This window comes from Marmota marmota, unplaced genomic scaffold, assembly GCF_001458135.2.
Source record: "Marmota marmota marmota unplaced genomic scaffold, marMar, whole genome shotgun sequence".
Classification (NCBI taxonomy): domain Eukaryota; kingdom Metazoa; phylum Chordata; class Mammalia; order Rodentia; family Sciuridae; genus Marmota; species Marmota marmota.
The window spans coordinates 51,671,927-51,696,546 of record NW_025999990.1 but is presented as its reverse complement, the minus strand read 5'-3'; the positions used below and the strand labels follow the sequence as shown (position 1 = coordinate 51,696,546).

The 24,620-nt window shown below is 38.6% G+C and overlaps 1 protein-coding gene across 1 annotated transcript; it reads right to left on the bottom strand.

The window, feature by feature from the left end:
- Nucleotides 1-390: 390 nt before the first annotated feature.
- Nucleotides 391-24,050, bottom strand: Rab12 (RAB12, member RAS oncogene family). Its single transcript, XM_048806053.1, has 7 exons — nucleotides 23,790-24,050; nucleotides 23,472-23,646; nucleotides 10,375-10,435; nucleotides 6,448-6,586; nucleotides 4,214-4,303; nucleotides 3,424-3,528; nucleotides 391-1,632 (listed from the first exon to the last, which is right to left on the bottom strand). Exons 1-7 carry the CDS (start codon nucleotides 24,048-24,050, stop codon nucleotides 1,519-1,521), a joined length of 945 nt encoding a protein of 314 aa, XP_048662010.1. The 3' UTR covers nucleotides 391-1,518.
- Between the last annotated feature and the right edge of the window lie 570 nt (nucleotides 24,051-24,620).

Sequence of the window (24,620 nt, the reverse complement as noted above, 5' to 3'; positions counted from 1 at the left end):
AAAGTGGAATCACATGGTATTTGCTTTTCTGATATTGGCTTATTTCACTTCACATGTCTTTAAGGTTCAGTATAAATCACATTTCATGTATCCATTACTCTTTCGATGGACACATGAGTTATTCCTTCCTTTTGGCTACTGTGAATAATGTTGTGGACCTTGGTACAAATGTCTGTTTGAGACCTGATGAGTTCCTTCCGAGTACACACCCTAGAGGCTGAGTTGCTAGATCATATATAGTTAACACATTTAACCTTCAAGACTGTTTTCCACAGTGGAGGATGCCACACTTTTCTCATTTAAAATTTTAAAAAATATGTGGAGTTTGTGAAGAAAATTATCATATAATATGCTTTAAAATTAAATTATAAAGAAATGTGGCAACTCAACTGTCATTCATAAATACAAAATTTTATTTGCACTTCATTAGTGTAGAAAGACCACAATGCTTCTCATACCACAACACTCAGGACACGCCAAGTTATTCAAATACATACTTACTTATTTACCTTGACTAAACACAACAGTGCAGTTTAATAAAAGATATACCAAAGATAGAGTTCACAAATTCATTATCAGACAAAGAAAAAAAAATTGAAAAAAACCAACCAACAAACAAACAAACAAAAAACCAACAAATATTGAATACAGTCTATGCTTAATAGGAATAGGCTTCACCATAAAGGGGAAAAGTTTCATCATTACAAAGATACAGGATGTTTAGGCTAATACATGTATGTTCTTTGATATAATAAAATGAATCTCTTTAAAATTCCTTTAAACAGGATTTGTTTAGGACAGCAGCGTTGTTTTAAAATCTTTTTTTTCTATAGTTTCAAAACACTTCTTTATTGAATTTTTGTCTTTCTTAAAAGCATAGGATACATCTATCAGGAAACCATGAGAGATTCTGTGGCCTCAGGACCAAGTCAAATCCAACCCTCTAGCTAGGAATATCCTATCATTACAGAACATTAATAAATAACCTTCAACAACAGCTATGAGTGGAGCTTTGCTTTGTGGCAGAAACACTCCAAAGATGCTACAGCTGGGGAAATGTCTTGTAAATAAAGAAAAAAGCACTTAACGTAGCTTTTTTTTTTTTCCTCAAAAAGTCTTTAGTTTTACAAATTTTCTTTAAAACAGTAAGCAAAGCACCACATTCTCTCTTCTTATCAGAATATCTTCTGTCCTCATAGTATAATTAACAAGGACAATTATATTATTTAAGAAACATTATACTTTTCTTCTCTCCCATTCTTCATATTAGAAGTACTATGTTTCCCAGTGTATGTACACTAGACACTGGGGCTATGAATGAAATATAATTTGGAGGGAAATATGTAATTTATAACCCAAACTTACCCAGGATTGCATATTTGCATATTTACAAGTTAGTGTATAGCTCTGACTTGGAATACAAAGTGCGAAAGGAAATTGTCAAAATGATTGTAGTGCAGAATAGAATGTTTTTTCCCCTTTTCAGGAATCATTTCCACCTTGTTTCAAAGTAGCAAATCAACAACATCGGACATGCGGTCTTGGTGGAGGCAATTCTGGCGGGATTTCAGGTTCTGGTTGTAATGAGAGAATGCTATTGGACAACTCATTCCTTAAAATATCCAGAGGCATCTAAAGGGTAATGAGAAACACAAATACATTTTAACCTTATAATAGGTAAATGTTTTAAAAATTGTATAATTATATTTTTTAAAAAGTGTTTTATAAACTCTCTGAAAGGAGCCATAGGTGCAGATCTATGGTAGAGTACTTGCCTAGCAAATGTGAGGTCCTGGGTTTGATTCCTAGCACTACAAAAATAAGTAAGTAATAAAAATAAAAAATAAAACTGTAGTATAAAGCTCTATGATCATCAAAGGTCAATTAGACAAACAAAATGAAAACCTAGTTCAGGGCACTCCAAGTCACAATACGAACACTGCCCAGTTTATTTCATACCACATGGCGGGAGAGACCTGCAACCTCAACACTTACTTTCACAGAACCCAATATGATGAAAACTTACATTTTTTAAAAATAAATAAAATAAATGGTCTGCATTCAAAAAGTTACATGCTTACTAAAGAAAGTAATAGCCTCTGTTGGCAATTACATAAAAATCACTGTATAAGAAATTTCTGAATTTTTGAACTGAAAAATTATAATTGTTGGTATCTACAGATAAATTGAAACTTGAACTGAAAATATTTGAAAAAAAAATTGCACCTGTAATGAATATGCAGATTTTTTTTTCCTTTTCATTGTTCCCTAAATAGTACAAACTAATTTACTGGGGTTTATTTTGGTCCTCATTGGTAAATTTCAGAATTATTTAAAAAAGCATACTCAGCAATAATTTTACTCTCTATCAGATACATCATCCATAGCAATAATTTTGGAAGATTTTTATCTAGAAGAAAAATCTGTTGAAGATAAATGCTGAATATGTGAAGTTTCTCATGAAAACCTTGCATAGCACTAACAATGAATTAAGAATCATAATGATCTGAGATGATTTAAAGTATATGAGAGGCTATATGTATGTTCTATGCAAATACTACGCTGTTTTATATAAAGGACTTGAATATCCATTGAGTTTGGTATCCTCTGGGACCCTAAAACCAAACCCTAGTAGATGCCAAGGTGTAAACTGTATGAATAGATTTAAATACTTACTAAAAACCTTTAAATACAAGTCTACAAATGCCTGAAAAAAATACGGCTGCTCAATAAAGCTGTCAAACATTATTTCCTTGCAACCCAGCATTACCAAAAGGCCTCCTATAGGAAGTGGGGCGCCAAGAGAAAACAAGTGCCCGAGGCTCTCCTCAGCAAGGAAGTCTGTTCTAGGTCTCTACCGTCAATATGGAACTTAATTCTTATAGAAAAACAAGAAAAAAGAAAAGCAAGTGTCAAGCAATCATGGTACTTAATTCATTCACTTGCAGTGCTGGGGATGGCACTCAGGGCTTTGTGCATGCTAAGCAAGTCCTCTTATCACTGAGCTATACCACCCTCCCAGCCCCACATTCTTTATCTTATTTTTATTCACTTTTACAGTGCTAGGGAAGGCCTAGCACTGGGTCTCATGCAGGCAAGACAAGTTCTCATCTACTGAGCTGCAGTCAGTCCTTCCTCCTCTTGGCATAATTATTCTGCCTTGTATAAGTCATTTCAAAGATAAGCAAAAATATTGTTCATCAATCCTAAGGACACCAAAAACTCCTGGATGGGAAACAGCTACACAGCAAGCTGTCTGTGCTGGTTCCTTCAGGAACCAGCACAGACAACTACTGTACTTTTGTTTCTAAATAAAACAATTTTCAGCAAATTAATAGCAATAAAGGAAACAACAGGTTTTAGATGAAAAAATTAATAGCAATAAAGGAAACAACAGGTTTTAGATGTCATATTCCTTTTTACCTTTTTCAGAATATCATCAACAAGTTTCAGAAATATCTCGTCCACATTGAAGTTGTCCTTGGCACTTGCTTCACAGAACCGCATCCCAGTTATCTGCTGTGCAAACTGAGAAGACACACGTAATCTGTTTTCTCTGTGTGAAGTACAACATGGACCAGTGTTTGTGCATTAGGCCCAGCTTCTGATGGGCAGTCATAGCCTTTGGGCTTCAGCTTTAAGGGAAGCAGGGACTCAAGGTCTGTAAAGACCCATTTATGCTCAAATGTTAAGATCACAAGTGCAGCAAATTCCTACATTATAACACACACACACACACACACACACACACACCCCAAACCCAAAATCCCTGGGATGATATTAGGACATTTAAGTTGAATTATATGCCTAAGGTTCTAAAAATATAATGTATCTGGTATTTAAAATGAGAATATCATTTCTTCTCCATGATTGAATCCCTAGCAAAAGTTAAAGAAGTTAAATACAAAAAAGTTAAATACACTAGAGTAATAAGAAAATCATGAAAGCAATTTTATAACATAAAAACGTTTTTTTTTCTGAAAAAAATGTCAGTTTAGGTAATAATGCAAGTACATAATAACATGCTTTATTTTCTCCTCCACTTCAAAATGAATTTAAAGGAGTGGATACAAGAAAAAAAGCAAACAAATGAGAAGGATGTGATTCAGTGACCACTACTTGATAATTATTTTGTAATTTAAAAGAATATGCAATTTATGAAAAAACAGTAAGATGCAGAATGCGGGAACCATGGCTTTCACCATTTTCTTACCTTTTCACCTTGTTGTCTGGTGATTTCTCTGTCCGATTCACAGTCCAATTTATTTCCAACTAAGAGAAGTTCAGCGTCTTCTGAAGCATACTGTGGAATTTCAAAGGTGGGTACTATCATACACTAACAAAGCGAGGGTAAACTGGCACAGTATTTGTCACTCATTTACTTCTGTGCTCATTTCCTTCCATTGTTTATTAGCACCTCCTGAGCCCTAGGCAGGCCTGGTAATGGACAGAGCTCACAGAATTTTAGAAAGTACTTTGATGACAGGCTTCCAAACCACCATGCTGTTGGCCTTTGACCTAACATTTCCCAAGACTCTGTCTTAGGAAATGATTGGAAAAATTGGCCACACTTAAAATGGTCATCAACTGAAAAAGACCTAGAGTTCAACAAGATGGTTTAAGAATGAAACAAAACACAGTCGTTCAAGCAAAAACAAAACCCTATGCGGGCTGGGGATGTGGCTCAAGCGGTAGCGCGCTAGCCTGGCATGTGTGTGGCCAGGGTTCGATCCTCAGCACCACATACAAACAAAGATGTTGTGTCTGCCGAAATTAATTAATTTAATCATTAATTCATAATCAGAAAAAGTCAAGACACATTTGTAAAATTTCTAAAATATTTAGGCCCAACAAATTTCTCTCTTTAAAAAGGTTAAAATACTGAGTAACTCATTTAAATTTTGTGTATTCCTAAAATTATTTGAACAGACTACATCAAAAGACATCTGAATTGTGTTGCCTTGGCAAGTTGCTTGGCCAAGTAAAGGTATCAGTACTTAGCACATAGTGAGCACCCAAGGAATGACAGCTCTTGTACAATGCTAAAGTGCAAAACTTCTGAACCAAAGAGACGTGAGCATCGGAGCTCAAGTTCTTGGTAGATTCACACCTCCAGTACCTAAAAGGGCCCTTAGGATTTAAGGCATTTCTTCCTTTATATTTCTTTTTTATATTTTTTGGCTGTACTGGGGATTGAATCCAGGGCTTTGTGCATGCTTAGCTAGGTAAGTGCTCTATTACTGAGCTCCATCCCCAGGCCTTTTGAATTTGAGATAAGGTCTCACCAAGTTGCCCAGACTGGCCTCAAGCTTGCAATCCTCTTGCTTTATCCCATGAATGGCCATGAAGTTTCCTTATGCACATGCGGACCATTGCCTTAAATCACTCTGCTGCTTTATCTCCCAAATATCCCCAAACCATATCCCCAAGAAGGCAAATTAAGCCTAGGGTCTGCTCCTTCAGGCTTAGTCTTTTGCAAAACTTGTTTTAGTGATCAGCATACTGTGTGGCTGACAAAATGGGCTGGTTGGGTATTACTTGGGTATAAGGAGAACTCAGTCTCCAGTGACCAAGGTCAAGTGTGGAATGAGCTGAGGGCAGGCACCCCACCTAGGTCTGCTTTATGTTTTTAAGTCTAGTTCTTTAACACATTTCAAAGAGGTACACACTGAAAGCTAGAAACGAACATTCTTCAACATCATCAATAAAACTATAGACAAAATACAACTGGGTTTCAATATAATTTGTACATAAAATCTGAATTTGTAATAGGTGTGCTAGTGACATAAAGGAATTAAAAACATCAAATTATTGCTTAAGGGGAAGAAAACCCTCAAATTGTGGTCAGTTCCATACTAACACATCTTAACCCAAACTGCTCTTTTTTCTAAATGTGCATTTGGGGTACACATCTCCCAGAGAAAATGTGATTTACATCAATTATGCAGACACAGGTCTTCTGTATATAGTCAATCATGAATCAAAGGAAAAAAAATCTCTTGATCAAAAAGAGAATCCAAAAGATATCTACAATCCCAAGGGCAGATGTCCAGCTGAGGCCCCAGGACAGCCCACAGGCACCATGAACAAGGCCATCTCCTCAAGTGCAGGAAATGAGCATCTAACTAGCCTTTCTGCAGAAACATGTATCCAATGCCATGGAAACAACTGTGGACAATAGATTGAGCATGTTTGGGCTTTAAAATCAGAGTCCAGTGTACCAAATGAAAATCCTAGTTTTATTATTTATCAGCTGATTCTGGATAATTTAGATCTTCACTGATTCATCTATCACATAGTACTAAATACCTACCTGAAGGTTATGATATGAATCAAATGATGTTTATTTTGCAAAATCATGCTCCCTCCTTGTGTTTCCAGCTTCTTCCTTTCACAATTGATACCCACAAACAGAATTCACATTGGACAGAAAAATACAACATATACCTTATCAATCATCTTCATCCATTTTGGCAAATCATCAAACGTCTCCTTCTTAGTGATATCATATACTAATATGATCCCCTTGGCACTTCTGTAATAAGCTGAGGTAATGCTGTTGAATCTCTCCTGACCTGCTGTGTCCCTAGGAAACAGCAGCAAAAATCAGTTCCCAAACAACAGTGAAAGCAAGCAAATCCACATTCCAGCACAAATATGGATTCTGTTCCTGTTTATTTATGAGGAAACATGAGAAACATGCCTATCTCCCCACCCCCCCAGTCAGCAGGAAAAATTCAGGCTGACTTAACTATATGAGATACAAGGTATCTTTGCATATGCATTAACTAAATCGGATGCATGGAGCTGGATTATGAAGCAAGATCAACAAACTATGTAGAATAACCTTCTTTGAAAAGTCAGAGAATCAGCCACAGGAATGTTATATATCACAATCAAAATATGTGATCATTTATTTTTTTCAAAGTGAAACATAGGAAATGAGCTTTTTAAATATGGAATTTACAAAGCAATTTCCAATAATTCATCATTCCCCATTTAAGATCATGCCCTAATTTCTATCTTTTTGTGTCTGACTTTGAATAGTTGAGGTGGAAAAGCATGTTCCTTTAAGGAACTATTCCATATTCCCAAAATATTTGGGGTGAGAAAGTCTTTATTTTCTATTTCTCTCAAAAGCATCTTTACTTATTTCCTTTGAACACTAAATATGTTATCATGTATGGTCAAAGGATTGGGTTAAAGAAATGCTTCCATTCAACAATTATTTGTTGCATCATAAAAACTCCACAAAATTAAATTTAAATTTCAAAAAATTAAATTATTAAATTTCAAAAAATTTAATAACAAGGTAAAGCACTAATTATGCCTCTGTCATTCTGTGAAGATAGAGAATCTTAATATTTGTGTTCTTTATCTCCATGAACTTGAATTTTCACAGAAATGATAAAAAGCTGATTTATATAAATATGCAGTTTACTGATGCAGCTAAATTATCATTCACTACAGCCAGCAATTTCCAAATTGAAACCTCCTGCAATTCTGTTTTCCCAGTTTGGTATATAACAATGCTTAAACAATGCATGTAAGTGATACAGTTACTAATTTACAGGGCAAAAAATCAATTTTAGCTATAAAATGTTCTACTTCTTATAAGCAGAGAATTAACTGATGCAAACCTAAGAACACCAGTTGAAGCAAAATTTCCCAGCAGTGAAGATTGGGCTGATAGGATGAAGCATTTTAATCCTATGTAGGAGACTATTTTATGGCTTTGATCCATTTAAACAATGACTCCAAGTTCACTGTGAATAATTTCCAAGAGAGTATTTGAATATAAATTCATGAAACTATATCCTAGTCAATACATTTTAGCAACACTTACATTCAAGTTCTTATGTACACTCATGTAGAAATACTTCTCTAAAGATTAGAAAAAAACGGCTCTTTTTTGACCATAGATAATCAAGGAACTGAAAAATGTGGCAATGACAAAATGTGACATAGAACTGTGACAAACACAATGGCAGCTTTGGGTACTTAAACCTTTAGGGCCCTCTCTATAGTGCATATTTTATAAGATGGGCTATAAACAAAAATGAACAAGAAAAAAATGCATTTGTTCTAACAAGCCCCTCTGAAAACTGATAGGTGATATGACTGTGGTGGTCCCGTGTCCCCTTGAACTGTTTCTGCCTCTAGTGACTGCTTCCATGCCCTCAACTAATGACAGTGAAACACAACCACACAACTGCACCAAACACGTTACAACAGCGTAAGGATTGCTCTTTTCTCCAAAATAAGCCATGTATACAGGTCAAGCATCCCTGAGCCAAAACTTCAAGCTTAAAATTCCATATCTGACCTCAAGTGACAAATAGTAGTCAAAATGTAGGCATACTAAAAATAGTGTTTAAAATTACCTCCAGGCTATTATGGTTAAGGTGTATATGAAACATAAATAAATTTCATGTTTAGAACTTGCATCCCACCTCCAAAGCATCTTATTATATTTATGCAAATGTTACGAAGTCCAAAACATTCCTGGTCCCAAGCATTTTGAATAAGAGACAATCAATCCATATTTTAAATAAGTAAAAAAATGATAACCATGATTCCAATATCTCCTTTTAATCTATTGCACAGCAAAAAAAGAAGAGAAAGATTTTTTCCCCCTTTGTTCTTTTTTGCAGTGCCAGAACCTTGCACATGCTAGGTAAATTCTCTACACCAAACTACACCCTAGCAGGTTTCTTTCATCTTTTAAATAAAACATTTCAGAAGATTAACAAAGTGGTTGGAATATTGTGGACATATGATTCACTGTTGAAAACCCCTTCAGGAAAAGACAAGTCCTACTTCCTAATTGAATCACTGGAATATTCCATGTAGAAAACTTGAAAATCAACCTTTCAATAAATCCAATGCATCATCTCATTGTCCCTCCATCCATTATTCTTTACCAATGTCATATTGACAGTTGATAAAGCTTGAGGAGTGAAGAGTCAAGAGGGAAGCAAGAGAGTTGTTTTTGAGAATGTTTTACATTCAAGGGAAAAGCAGTCTGAGTGCACCATGTGGTCCTGGAACCCCACCATCACTCTCTTCTCTTTGGACTCGAATTCCCTAAGGAGGGCCCACCTAGGTCAGTCAGAGGCACTGCAGCCAAACTCCAGATGTATGCAGTGCCACCAGTACAGTGTTGGTGGGTACAGGTCCAGGAAAGCACCTTCGCATTTCCATATATTTTGATGGGCAGCAATGTACAAGATAAACTTTGCTGCCTTTTCAGGGGCTAGAATATGATATAACTACTTTTTATTATTCACTATTAAGCTTAGACTTTAATGTTGCATAATCCAAGTCTAAAACAAAAACATGAGACAAAATAAAAGCCCCAAACTCCTAATGTGGGTTATGGAGTTGCAGATGTCTAAATGAAGGTATTACCTCAGATACTCGGAAGGCGACCAATGCTGGCTCAGCTCCAGCAGTGCCCCAGACAGGGACATGGATGAAGGATGGAGACATGGCACTAACATTCAAGCGTTAGATGACCGGCGATGCCACAGATGAAGCAGCGATTAACGAAGATGAAAGCAAACACACACAGATGGTGGACAGACAGTCAGAGCTGAGGGTAACCTGCCGAGAGGAGTTAGTAAGCTGAGCGTACTGCATAGGCATCATGAAAAACACAATGGCATCCTCGGCACAGCTCAGCCGTGCCACTTCTCAAGCTCCCATGACCAGAGCCTATCCTTTCTTCCAGAGAGGTCTCTGGCAATCTGAAATACTTCTGAACGCTACCCTTGGGCTGGTAATAGAGAAGGGAAAGATGTGAGTGCTGGACATAGTTAAAATGCAGCTGGTGTGGTCTCTCATTCTGATTTGAGCTGAGAAAGGAGCTTCTCTTCAGGAAGGGCCTCTGGATTCACTTCTGGCAGGCAGAAGGGCCACCTGCAGGACAGCTAGAAGGGGTATGCCTGTGCACAGCCCCACCCTGAACAGTTCCCAGGTGATGTGCCTTCACCTCCTGCCAATCTGGTTGTGAATATAGTGGGCTCTCTTTGAATACTACCACACAAAATAAAGACATGAAGACATGCATTTGAACAATGATGTAAGTGATGGCAGTTTTGAGATCATGTCAAATGATTTAAAAACAGAGGTGTAAAGCTCCCAACTAGCTCTCATGAAAGCAACACAATGCCTCATGTGTAAATGCATTCTGAAATAAGTAGATGCTGCTAAATTCTCCCATGAAGGAAGTGCTATTCATCTGATTTGACAATGAGCAAAGAAGCAGAAAAGTAGGGGAGGTGAGCCAGCTCACACAGTTCATTTTAGTAGACAAGCGTGTGGATTGTTAAATACACACGGCACATTACTGGGGCATACTCTGCCACTTACCAGATCTGCAATCGAATTTTCTTTCCTCTTAGCTCTACAGTTTTGATTTTAAAGTCAACACCTGTAAATTAAACAAATAAATGTGAAGAAAAACAAGAAAGAGACAATTTATCATTTTCAAAAAATCCTATTTGTTTTGGTATCATTACCACAGAAATAAAAGAACCAGTATCACAAAGTTCAAGGACAGGGCAGAAATGCATGAGGATCTGCAATTCCAGGTAATCCTCACGTTCTACACACAACTGGCAAAGTCAACACCTGTTGTGTTTCTTCTGAACCATCTATTTAGCATCTGTTCAGAATATAACTTATGACTACCACAATTCAGCATAAAAGTCATTTAAAAATCATACTTAATAATTACATAAGCAAATGGTGCTATCTTGAGGAAATTTCCCATAGGGAACACTGGAAACAACCTGGATTTCAAACAGCCTTTTGGAAATCATCATACTAAAATTTTCAACACTCACAAAACCTTTGGTGACTATCAACATGATTTATTTATTTATCCATAGAAAGAGGGAGAAATTGTTATTAAAATTTACTTATACAAATTAACATCAAATTTAATTTGTATTCATTTTAATATTTATTAATCAAACCATCATGTATCATCTTCCTTTTTAAATTTGGCCCATTAAAATCAAATTTTTATTTGTATTTGTTTGTATATGTTACCTTACATGCCTTTTGGGTATAGAAGACTTAAATATTTTGAGATTTTTTTTTTAAACAAAATTTTCACAACTAAGAAAAACAAAGGGGATGCTGGCTAAATGTGAGCACTAGAAACATTCCCTCCTTCCTGATAGCTTCCTAAGGGGATGACCCCAACCACTGACAGGTAGGTGGCCCATATGTGACAGTGGTGTGGTAGCAGCAGGAAGCATGGGAACCCTGCCTGTTTCTTGACCCTTCATTTCTGAGACATGAGGCAGCAGTAGTCAGATGAGTTCTAGGTGAAGAGAAAGCCATGTGACTGATTTTATAATTAGTAACACACTGTAGATATCAGTGCCAACCAAAGACATGTTTATAGCCCTGTGGGTGAAGGGGAGGCCCTAGTCTGTACAATAAAGAAAAGCTGTACAAATATGAAACATCACAAGAAAACAAGCTACAAGACTTGAATACATTTCAATTCTTAATCCCTCATACCAGACACAATTTTAAATGCCACTGGACAAAGCTGATTAACTCAATTTCACTCTCATTTCTGAAGCTGATTTGCTTTCCAAAGTCAAATGACAGATTGTGTTGAACCTAGAAGTGGGTCTATGTACAACTAATATCTTTGAACAGAGTTCCTTAACCTTCACCACAAGGGAACAAACAGCAAACTTCAAAATGATGTCTCTCAGACTCAAGTAACGGTGAGGAGACATCATTATGTTCTACTTTTAAAGGTACAGGTGAATGACAAAACACTGCCTGCATGATATTAACCTAAAGATTTCTTTGCTGCCCTATTACTTTGCAATGGAATTAACAAATCAAATTCATATTATTGCAACTACTATCCTATTGCCCCTTTATTTCCAGATAACTTCAAATGGGTTTGTTTTTAAAATTTCCGTTAAGAGAACTCTTAACTTTTAAAAAAACTTGTCACAGTGACTGCTACCTTACTGAAAAGAATTGGCAGGTGATACCTCTTTGAGTCGGCTTCCAATCAACCAAGAGAATCCCTGGAGATCTCCAGAGTGGGTCCATGGGGTTTTGATTATGCCTTTTTCTCTGCTAAGAGTTGTTGAATACTCACAACCAACATGAACCACTTATCAATTTTCAGCAGTCCTACATGAGGATTATTTTTGAAACCACAAATGAATAAAAATAAAATGACATGGCATTAATGTTCAAAATCAGGAAATAAACAAAGGTAAAAAGAATTATGAGTCTGTTTAGCCAGCATGAAGACTATCTAGTTTAAGTGAGTAGATTAAAGACAATAACATCACCACCAACAAAATACCCAGCGGCTAAGTCCAAAATTCCATAAAAGAAAACAGCACATTAAAATAGTCCTAACCACCCCTAATAATGTGTAATAATTGAAAACTTGATCCAATTTATGGCTTGGAAACATACCTTTGTATCACAGCCAAACAATTCTAAAAATCTTTTTACATCAAAAATATTTCAATGTTACCTATTTGTAATATTTGCATGTCATAGAAATGGCCTCAAATATTTGACATCAGCTTTAGAAAAGGTCAGCAGAGACAGCCCCTCACTGGGGAGCAACTCCTAGGATATTTAGGGATTCAAGGGTGTGGCTCAGTGGGAATCCTTGGGTTCAATCCCTAGCACAGGTTCCCCTCTCCCCTCTCCTCCCCAAAAAAGACAAAAGCAAGGGATGAAAAGGTTGTGACCTTAATTGTATCTATAACCTTGTTAAAAACCCAGTGTTCTACAGGCTTCTTAACTAACAGGATAGCGAGTAGTCTCTGCCACCCTATCAGTCAATGGGAATAATTCCCAAAAAGCTTAGTCATACTGAACTAAATTAATATACCATACACTTGGCCATTAACTACCTTTCTCTGCTGTTCTCTCTTCTTAGGGCACCTCCTTGTCTGCTCAGAAATCTTTTAAATCCTAGATTTCCCACTGGAATCATTCTCCATCCACCAGTAAGCTCTCACTCTTCATCTATATCCCCAGCTTGTGAATCTGCACTCTTCTAGGCCTTACTGCATGGATCCTTCATTGGCCTCCCCTACTGAATATGTGCACTCTGAGGATAAGCCATCTTTGGCCCCTGAAGTGTAGGATATTGCCTGGTGTTCAACAGCAACCCAATGAATTGGATAAATGGTCGCCAACTCCTACCCCAGCACCACCCTCTCCATCAAATGCTATATATACACGGAAAATGCTAAGCATTTTTAGAAAAATTAAGAAAATTCAGGACTGATTAATTTTAAAAAGGCATGATATGGAGACAGGTTGGACAGGTAGAATGGAATAGTGAATGCAGAAATGTCTTTGTGTATAGACATTATTTCATTTCTCATAATTCTTGAAAGGAAGGGGCTATCTTAATTAACAGGCTCATCCTCTCCCTATGTACCCTTATCCCCGTGGATTACCATTTCATCACTTCGATGAAGTAGTGATCCACTAGCAGATTATTCTGGTAACAGGAGCTTACCTTTCTTTAAGCTTACCTATTTTATGGAAGCCTTTATTATGTTTTAATGAGCTTCCAGAAAGGACCCAGGTTATGGTGTTATCATCCCTGTTATCAATGGACTTAGACTGCTGTATTTGAATCAGTATGACTTGTCTTTGACCTTAATTTCCTTAAGCAATAAGGACAATGGATATCTGTTAAGCACTGTCTTGCATTCAACCCAGTCAATACTCCCACAGCCCAATGAGGGGGGCACTATTACACCAGGGCAGAGACTGTAAGTGGTAATTTGCCTGTGGTTAAAGCAAATACTAGCAGAACAATAGAATCAACATTCAAGTTTATACTACTGCTCACAATGAAAAGTTGTTATAGTAAAAATCACATGGGTGGAAAAAAATGAAATGTGAAACATTCTACAAATGGCCCATGATCGTAAGTGCTGCTAAAGAGAAAGCTTTGCCTTCCTCTTAGTTGTCTTTCATAAATCTCGCACTAGCATGAGGAATTGGTATACTTAGCAGTGACAGGACTTCTCAGTCACCCTCAAGACAAACATTTCCAAAACATTTGTTTCCTTTTTCTGGGCCATAAGAAGTTACAAAAATGAAAATAGCAAACATTTCTTTTTTTATAATCCTTTCCAGCAAAAATAACACTATGGCCCATGTCTGTGAGTACAACTGAATGGACAGTCTCCTTCTTCTAGGCCCATTTCCGTTCTCCCTCACCAAAGACCTGGAGTCTGTACCACACAGACTTAACACTTTCAAACAGCAGGATTCTCAGAATCAAGTAGGTCTTCACTCCAACCGTGGATGTGAAGTTGCTGCCAATTTACAGTGATCATCTACATGCTGTTTGTACAGAGGCTTTTCTTCCAAGGATGTATCTTACATAATGTCATCCGGTTTGGGACATGATATTCTTTAAGGAGAGAATTTCAAGCATTTTCAGTGAGTTGACAATGAGAAACTAAACTAAGAAATGAGTCAAGGTCACACAGACAGAAGTGAATCTAACATAATAAAACAAGTGGCCTGAAGCTGAGGCCAATGATCTGCCAAAACTATACCACCTAGCAGAAGAATGCAGGCTGAAAGGCAATGCCAACTTACTGATACCAGACCTATCCTTCAACTCCTGTACCACCCCCAGAAGTACCCTAATGAGTGAAATCCTATGTACCTATTATCTGGCTTTTCCTGCCTATACTATGTGTGAGAATTAAATGAAACAGAAACTACTTTAGTATTGTAATTGTAAAATATTGCAATCAATTCACAGGTAGGTACTATTAAAATAGTAAGACCACCATGTGTCATTTCAAATACTTAACAGGCCAGGATATCACATGTCCATCAAAGTTTAATAAGATCTACCCCTCTTTCACTCCAGGTCACACAAATATAGACCACCTATGTGTGTCTCCAAGATGCAGAAGCACAAGCACAGAAACAGCCTTGAACTTGACCTGAACACATACACAGCATAGTTGGACTACATCGGCTGGGTGAAATTGGGAGCTCTGGGCACTTGCTCTACCTGGAGACCATTGCATCTCAAGGACAGTTACATTTTCCTGTAAGTATTTGAGAGAATTTCAGAGACAGGTGTTTGTTTCCTTCATTAAACAAAACAAAACAAAACAAAAACTAAGAACTAACTCCTTCTTGGTGTTGTTCTAAGAGATTAATGTGCATTATCTCATTGCAGTGCATTCTCTGAATCACTTTATGAGGTAGAGATTAAGACTTTCCCCAGTGTATAGATGAAAAAATGGAAGTCAGAGAGGTGTGTAGGCTGTCCAAGGTTTTGGCCCTGATAAGTCTTTAGAGTGAAGATTGGAAACTGGGCTATCTGCCTCTAGGATGCACTCATCTCATTCACCAGATAAGAAAGGAGAGGAGAGAAATGGGTATGGATACATATTTAACATTTAAAAAGAACTTTGCTCTGCTAAGCAAGTATAATATAGAGTTAGATACTTTCTCTGACTGGCAAGGCCAGATTGTCCCCGCACCAGGAGGCCTTCTCCTCTCCGTGGCTATGGAAAGATTCTCTATCTGAAAGGCCACTACCCATCATTTCCAACTCTTGATGAAAAAGGAAAGAAAATATTAAAAGAGGGGAAAGGTGTCTGAGAAGTGAGAGACAAACAGTGGATCATGAACATGTTCTTCATATACAAAAAAATACTAATTTTACTGTAGTAACAACTCAGAATGGGTCCATGACAACACAAGAGCTGTCAGGAAGATTGTATATTTATGTATTTCACTGAGGTCATGAGCTTCACTTTTGATATTTCATATTCACCTGCATAATCAGTATATGTCTTTAAAGGATAGTGTTTTGGGGAGGGATGTTTCAGAGTTTCTACACTTGTAGTACAAATAAGGAGAAGAGAATGATAAAAAACCTTTTCTGATCAGGCACATAGGACACTGTATCCTCATTTATTCCTATACCATGAGAAAGGAAAGTAGCGTAAGCCTCACTTCCCCCACCCCCATCCCCTTTTGTGAATGAAAACTCAGGTAAGTCACCTGCCTAAGGACATACTGACAACTTGTGCAGGGACTAGAACTGCAGCTTGCCTGCCTGTAGAACCTACACTTCCCACCTACACCACCCAGGACGGAAAACTCTGGTGGCCAAGGGAAAAATTGTGTTTTCCTTTCAGAATGAGAAATTAGAAGTGAATATTTGATTGTGGGTGTGTGATTCTTAGCCAAATCAACAGGGTATTGTATTGGGCTTGAGGAAGGGCTCGAGAAAGAGGGTGAAAAACAGGACAGCTCCCGTCCCACAGGGGCCTGTACCTTCACCCCACCCAGGCTTCAGCACTAAGGACTGGGACAGCCTTCACTGTCAGCTCCTTCCTCACACACCTGCCTGAGGTAGTTTGTTTTGTTTTGTAAACAAAGAAAGTATTACACAAGCACTGCAAAGCAAACAGTGGAGTCTATCAGATTTGGGGGGAAAACAGGAAAAAGGTTTTCTATGAAATATATAGTGTTTGTTAAGCCAGCGTTATGCTTTCTGGCTTTAAAGGATAAGGATTAAAAATAATAATAATCACTCAATTAAGGGTAGTATTTTTGGTCTGTACCTTTGGTCTTTGAAATACTTTCCAAATGTCAAAACTGTGCAATAGAAGAAGACAAAAAGAATAATCCTCTGTTGAAGTACAATGGTGTTCGCCTCTTTTCCAACATTTCATTATGTTTCCTTCCATGACTCACTTCCCTCCTTGAAAGTGACAGGCCAGGTAAGCTTCGCACCCTATAAAATGGCTAGCAGAACATCGATGTTCATAGCAGCACAATTCACAATAGCAAGACTGTGGAACCAACCTAGATGCCCTTCAATAGACGAATGGATAAAAAAAATGTGGCATTTATACACAATGGAGTATTACTCTGCATTAAAAAATGACAAAATCATAGAATTTGCAGGGAAATGGATGGCATTAGAGCAGATTATGCTAAGTGAAGCTAGCCAATCCCTAAAAAACAAATGCCAAATGTCTTCTTTGATATAAGGAGAGTAACTAAGAACAGAGTAGGGTCGAAGAGCATGAGAAGAAGATTAACATTAAACAGGGATGAGAGGTGGGAGGGAAAGGGAGAGAGAAGGGAAATTGCATGGAAATGGAAGGAGACCCTCAGAGTTATACAAAAGTACATACAAGAGGAAGTGAGGGGAAAGGGAAAAATAATACAAGGGGGACAAATGAATGTCAGTAGAGGGGGCAGAGAGAGGAGAGAGGAGGGGAGGGGAGGGGAGGGGGGATAGTAGAGGATAGGAAAGGCAGCAGAACACAACAGACACTAGTATGGCAATATGTAAATCAATGGATGTGTAACTGATGTGATTCTGCAATCTGTATATGGGGTAAAAATGGGAGCTCATAACCCACTTGAATCAAAGTGTGAAATATGATATATCAAGAACTATGTAATGTTTTGAACAGCCAACAATAAAAAATAAAAAATAAATAAAATAAAATGGCTAGCAGAATGGTGTCTTACATAAATAAGAACCTCTTAAAAAACAACTGAGTGATAACTGTACAAAGCCATGTTTTCTTTACTAGTTCAAACCAATGCTTAACTTGAACAATGTATTTGGAACCCTAGGCTAGAGAGTAATTCGGATCTATCATTCTCAAAGGAACCTATTTCCCTTCTATAGCAGGATCTATCAAGAGACTGCTTCTGGCTCATTCCACACACTGGAAAGAAGGGCCATCTCTAAGAATGTGGATCTCTATCAAACATGAGGAAACCCCTCCCCTTCACTGTGAGGGGAAGGCAGAATGCACTTGGAGGTAGGACTTCAGAGTCCCATTCAGTGGAAACAAGCCACCCCAACTTAATCTACACCCTTTCCCTGAAAGCTACTTAATTCCACAAAAGGAGACATTGCACAAGTCTAAGTCTGCATTAAGTTCATTACACAAACCCAGTCATGCAATGCAGGGCACATACAAGCTCCTCTCCTGCTCATGCTCACTCCTCCCTGAGGCATCCTGTTACATCAATCTGGCAGGGAAGCCAGTGAGGTTCTCTCAGGAGGGGTGGAACAATATTGGAGGACTGTGGTGTCTGGCTTTTGGAGTGGGAATTCTGGACAATTTTCTCTAATTCTCTCTTAAGTAAAACACTTGTGCAGATTGGTCATAGCTTGGAAGATTGCATATAAATACCAAGAGCAAAATAAAATACACAGTTAAGAATCAGACATTTCTTCTGAGGTTTCTAACACAAATCTCTACCCTAGGTTTCCAGAATACAGTACAAGCAATTTCCCTTAACAGTCATTCTGCTGCTTCCAGGTATACAAACTTGTGACAATATTTTATCCATCATGTCACCTAATATTCTAGGGCAGACCCATAGATAGCCATTTTCTTGGATCCCCTCAATTCTGCTGTCAGATCAACAGCTGACATGGCTAAAAGGTAATAACATGCACCTATCACTTTCCCAGCGGGCATGTCTCCTGCTGGGCCCCGCCCTCAGAACAGGCACCCTCATCTCTACAGAGACTGAATGGAACAGACAGGTAAGGACATTCAAAGGGCTGTGGCCAGTAATCAAGTTAAAGAGCACTCCCTGAGGTACTGTTATCTTTTAAAACCAGACATTCTCAGGGGCCAGGTTAGGAAATTCAATGTATTGCTAGAAATGACAAAAAGGAAGAATTAATATTCTCAGAGCAAAAGTTAAAGAACCTTTTAATTCCAGTATCTCATCTTTTGTGTGTGTGTGTGTGTTTATTTATATGTATTTTGATACTATGGGCTGAATTCAGGGGGCACTGAGCTATATCCCCAGTCTTTTTTTGTGACAGGTTCCTGTGAAATTGCTTAGAGTGGCCTTGAACTTCTCCTGCCTCAGTTTTCTAAGTTCCTGGGATTACAGGTGTGAGCTATCATGCCCAGCAACACACACACATATATATTTTTTAAAATTTTCATTCTAAGTTGTCATTTTTGGCAAGTTGGTAATAGTAGATTTTTCCCCCCTCAACATTGCTCCTTGGGCAAAATGGAACTGGCAATTCTATATTGGCCTTTAGCATTTAGGAAATTTTACTACCCAGAAAAATAAGAATTCTAGCTTACACAGCCTTAAAGCAAATTTTCCTATATTTTAATATACTTGCTTTGGAAAAACTGGGAAAACTTTTATGCTTCACATACACCTTATAAATATAGCCTGAGGGTAACTTTATAGTACATTTTTTTTAAGAGGGGGGGGGGAGAGGGAGGGAGGGAGGGAGAGGGAGGATTTTTAATATTTATTTTTTTAGTTTTCGGTGGACACAACATCTTTGTATGTGGTGCTGAGGATCGAACCCGGGCCGCACGCATGCCAGGCGAGCGTGCTACCGCTTGAGCCACATCCCCAGCCCAATACAGTACATTTTTAGTGTGTCTGTGTTTCTGACTGTGATTCATCACAAGAGGTCAGGTGATGTTTCCATTTGGGCATCATGCCTATACTCAAAACTTTCTGGTTTTCAGATTAGGATATTCTACCTGATAAAAAATGCAATTCTTAGAGCATTATTCTGCCATGCAAAAGTGACAAATGATGATAGGGGCATTGTTAATGAAGGTCAACTGATACCACAGAACAATTACATCACTCTCTTCACAAGGCAAAGACCAAATTAGAAAACTAAAAAGGACTTGAGTATCTTACTTTATGTGTGTGAACAATCAGTATTTTCAACAAAGGAAAGTCAATTTAAATCCTAAAGTGATCAAGAACTCAGTTGTAGCCCTGATTACTTGCTGACCAGCTGTGACATTGGGTAGTTTGTGTACATCATCACTGATATTTTATGTACTGTTTTGTGAGATGGGGATAATTTGCAAGACTGCTGTGATGTCTTTTGCTGGTACATAGTACATGTTCATCAAATCACAAAGACTACAATAGAATGTTACATTTTATAGACACAGATAACTAAATTACTTTCCCAAAGTCACAAACTAGTAAATGGCAAATACGAAAGCAAAAGCCCAGGTTCCTCAGTCTTACTTGTTTCTTCTAGAATGCAATATTGTCAGAACAAGGTGGGGTCCTACCTGGCAAAACCATTTCAATCTAAACAAAATTGACAGCTAGCTTCCAATAGTTATGCAGAAATAAAACAAACACTTTTATGGCTTATTTTGAAATGCACTTTTAAAAAAGCTTATTTATGCTAAATCTAATAGAGTCAAATAGGAGAAAGAGAGACCAATAATTCAGTGTTGCTAGATAGAAATGGCTTCTACATATTCTACCCAGAACGTAATCGCATGAATGTACATATGCATACATGTACCCAGATTCATAGTAATAGTAATGAAATATGCTTACAATACGGGCATTGCTATGGAAAAATAAGTCGAGTAAGTTAGATACTTGTAAATTTCTACAGCAAACTAGCTTTTATTTTTTCATTTCTCAAACTTTAAAAGCTACTCCTGTATTTTAAAAAATAACCTGTCATGTTATGCTAGTTATATCAAACTAAGTAACTGAATTCCATGGATACAAAATCCATTTGAAAATCACACTCCATTTAGATAATTTCCATTAAATAGATCAGTGATTAAAAACAATCTTTGTAGCTTTTCATACCCTTGTGAATTTTGGGTATCTAAAAACCAAATCAGTTTCTGATTTGATTACCAATAAAAAAAAAAAAAATCAACATTTTGCCCATTTGTCATTTTACACAATAGTTCATCATCTCAAATCCCTAAGGATTTCCACAATATAACCTGTTACAGAATGCCTAAGGAAGTCTCATTCACTTTAAAATGCACTTAAGGAGATACTTATCTAGTTTCTGAATTAAAGACACCTTTGCCTCAGCAACCTGGGTCCAGATAGGCATAGGGACCTGTGCTATCATGAGCAGCAGACATCTACAAGCCCTGACATGGGAAAGGCAAAACTGCCCCCACCAAAGAGAAATCTTTCTTTAAGTGGAGCTCACTCTAGTGCATGGAGATGAAACTGGAAAAACCAGCCTCAGAAGGACCCTATGAGCTAACTCTTAAAAGGTAGCCACAATGCTACACCACACCCAACATTGTATTTAAGTAGCACTTTTCTAAAGGAACTTGAGGAATGAATTTTTCTTCAAAACATTCCAAAGAGGAAGGCTTCTCTGAACAGTCCTTACCCCTTAGTCCCAAACAGGAGGTGCTTTAAATAGGAGGCTTCCCAATTATTGTCTCTAACATTGCCCTTACCTGTAATTGCCCTTAGCTCCCTAGGAGCTCTGATCCACTTCTAAGCAAAGCCCATGTCCTGTTTACCACTGAATCCCCAGTGGGTAGAATAACACACAGCACACAGTAGGTGCTCAACAAACAACCTAATCACTGGAAGGGATACATGACTCAGAGGCAGAAAACTTAAGGGGACTTGTTAGCTTTCTTAAAATGTGTTCATGTTCTGGACCAGGCCATGGATGTCTTCCTTCTCTGAACCTCCCATAATTAGAAACATTTATTGAATCAAGTACTATAGGCTACATATGGAGGAAACAAAAATTAACAAGAGGAAAATTCAACCACACTCAGTGCGGGAACATAGGTAATGGGATCTGTGTGTGTATTCATATTTTTTAAGGGAACAGAGAAATAAACTGCTGGTCTCCTTGCCTCTTGGTTTCTTGCTCATTCCCAAATATTCTATGTAATCCCAAATTAGTTTCACTGTCTTTGAGTCAATGCCTTATTAAGAGACCTTCACTGTTCCAGATGCCCACTGGACAGGCACATGCTTCTCAGAATGACAGTCTGAACCTCCACACATACACACCCGTGTCCCCTAAAGTCCCTAAGGAACCTTTTCCAGAAGTGAGGATGCAGCCCCACTGCACCTATGTTAGAAAACCATTCATCATCTCACTTCTCACCCATTCTAAAGCAAACTTCATTTATCACACAGCTCATCCACATGCACCCAAGTCTTCATAGTGATCCACCTGTTAGCAACTGCATTCATTTCTCTTCAGTACACATGCAAGTTTATTATCTCATTTTATACGTGTATGGAGCTATTAAAAATGAATAATTCTGAATTGCTTTTACCTTTATGTCAGATACAAAAACTCCATAAAACTTATTTCCTGTACTCTTATGATCCAAAATTGGGTATTTGAAACAGGTATAATTATGCTATTGAATTTTAAAGTCATGTTCCCAACACTAACATTTAAAAACAAACAGGGTATAGAAAGCAACATTATTTCCAAAACGATTAATCCTAAAAAAGCATTACAGGAAGTTCTCAAAACAAAACAAAAATACAAAAATTGGAGCTTTAATTTTCCAGCAAGACAGTTTAAATGCAATAATGTTTTGTTACATGACACTTTAAATCCAATTCATCTCAAAACTGAAACTACGTTTTGTTACAACTCTAAATATATGTATCAGTATGTGGAATGATACTTTTAATTCTCCATACTATTCAATGTTTCTTGGACATTCCCCACATCCCTCCTGCCTATCACTGAAGATGACTGCTCTTTATTTTGAAGAGACATCCCATTCACAGGATTCCCCTACCTTTGGCAGCTTTTAAGGGATTTTCCATAGAAAGAACTGTTGTCCACACCCACATGACAAACTTCAATGACAAATCCTCTAAGTCTGAGTTCATTAAAAAAATTTCCCTTGCAGTTGCAGTATTAGATCCTGAGGATATTAACCTGGAGCCTTACTGTAATGTTTACTGTATTTGCAGGTCACTGGGTTATATGAGGTCAGGGATAAATACAGGAGTCCCTCTGCCAGACATTTGTAGTTAAAACAAGAAACTTAAGTGTAGTTTTTGTCTTAGTAGTCTCTGTAAGGAATTTTAAACTTCATTTCGGTGCATTTGTGAACGTGGGCTCAAAATGAGAAAATAAACCCCGGTTCATTCCCCCCCACAAGGCAAACCTAAGAGGTCAAAACCCTCTATCAATGACCCAAGAGCTTTAACAAAAGGAGCATCGCGTCGATGAGTGGCCTTTCGCTTTAACTTCTTTCCACTGCCTGTCTAATCCCCACCCCACCCCCTCGCAACTCAGTTTTCCTTGGGTGAGTCTGGAAAAGGCTGGGAGTTTCCGCGGAGACGGATGCATCGCTCTGACCTCCTGCCCCCGGCCCGTGGAGGGTTCAGGAGATCGCCCAGGCTCTTGGTCAGGACCCCGCTTCCCACCCGGGACGCGAGGACCGGGGGCTAGGGACGAATCAACGTAAAGTAACCCAACGAAAATCGGTCTGGCTTTGGGAATGGACTCAGAGGCTTCCACGAAGTTCCCAGATTTCATCCAGAGGCCCATACGCCAGATGTAAGGCTACCCGGGCCCCTACAGCTGGAGAAAGGCCCAGTTTCGCGGAGAAACTAGGCCGACAGGCGACCCACCGCAGCTCCCTTACCCACGGTGGACTTGCAGGCCTCGCAGAAGGTGTCGTCGGTGAAACGCTCCATTAGGCTGGTCTTTCCCACCCCGCGGGAGCCGATGATGATGACCTGCAGCTTGAAGTCCGCGGGCCTGGGGGGCTGTTTCCTCCGACGCNGCCGCTGCCGCCAGGAGAGGAGGAAGGGAAGCAGCTACTCCGCAGCAGCGGTAACAGCATCCCGGACCAGGAGGGGCAGGAAGCGCAGGCGCCAAGGGGCGGGGCCGCGAGGAGGCGCGCGTGCGCCCCCTGCCTACTGGAGGACTGCGGTCCTGCAGCTGAGGTCTGCTCTGTTGCCTTCTGGCTCTTCTGCTCTTTTCCTGCTTCCTCCAATTCGCTAGCTCTTGCTTCCCTGTTTGTTTCTGTTGGCTGTTTTGTCTTTTCTGCTTCGTTCATCCTCTCTCTATTCACTCCTTTCCCTACTTTAACTGTACATAGTCCCCAAACACCATGCACTTTTATTAGATGTCTGTCTCTTCCTATACTTTCTTGAATCTCTGTGCTAAACTCAAAAGTCTGGCCAGGGCCCGCAGAGGTCCTGAAGCCAGGCTCCCGCATCACGCGGTGCCAATGATAGGTTCTAGTCTAAACCTACTTTCGAGCATAAACACCACTCAGGGGTGGAAGCCCCCGGGCACCGTGTTGCTGCTTGGTCTTTTCGTGTCTCGTGTGTATTGCACTTTCCACGGAAACACAGGAAATGAGTTATCTTAACTCCATTGCTGCCTCTCAAAGCTCAGAAATTTTTATTCCGTTTACTTTTAAAATTTTAAGTAATAAATGGCATGCGCCTTTGAGGAAGCAAGTGAGTCAACAAACTGATTAGGAGACTGAAATTCTGAAAGTTTAGGAATTAAGGACTCAGTGTTATGTTTTGCCTTTTGTGTTTGAAAGGATTCATGCCTACAAATCACTGGGTTCATGCCTTGCCAGGGATTTGTTTAGCAAATTCCTCAGCGTGAACTTGAGCACATCGGAACACAGGGTTCTAAATATGATAGGAGCTGGCACACTTGCACAGAATGATCACGTTGCCCACCAAATTTCAGCTGTATTTAGAACTAGGTTTGGTAATGCATAGTGCGTGTCTGTTTCACTACAACCTGATCTGTAAAAGTCTGTCATTGC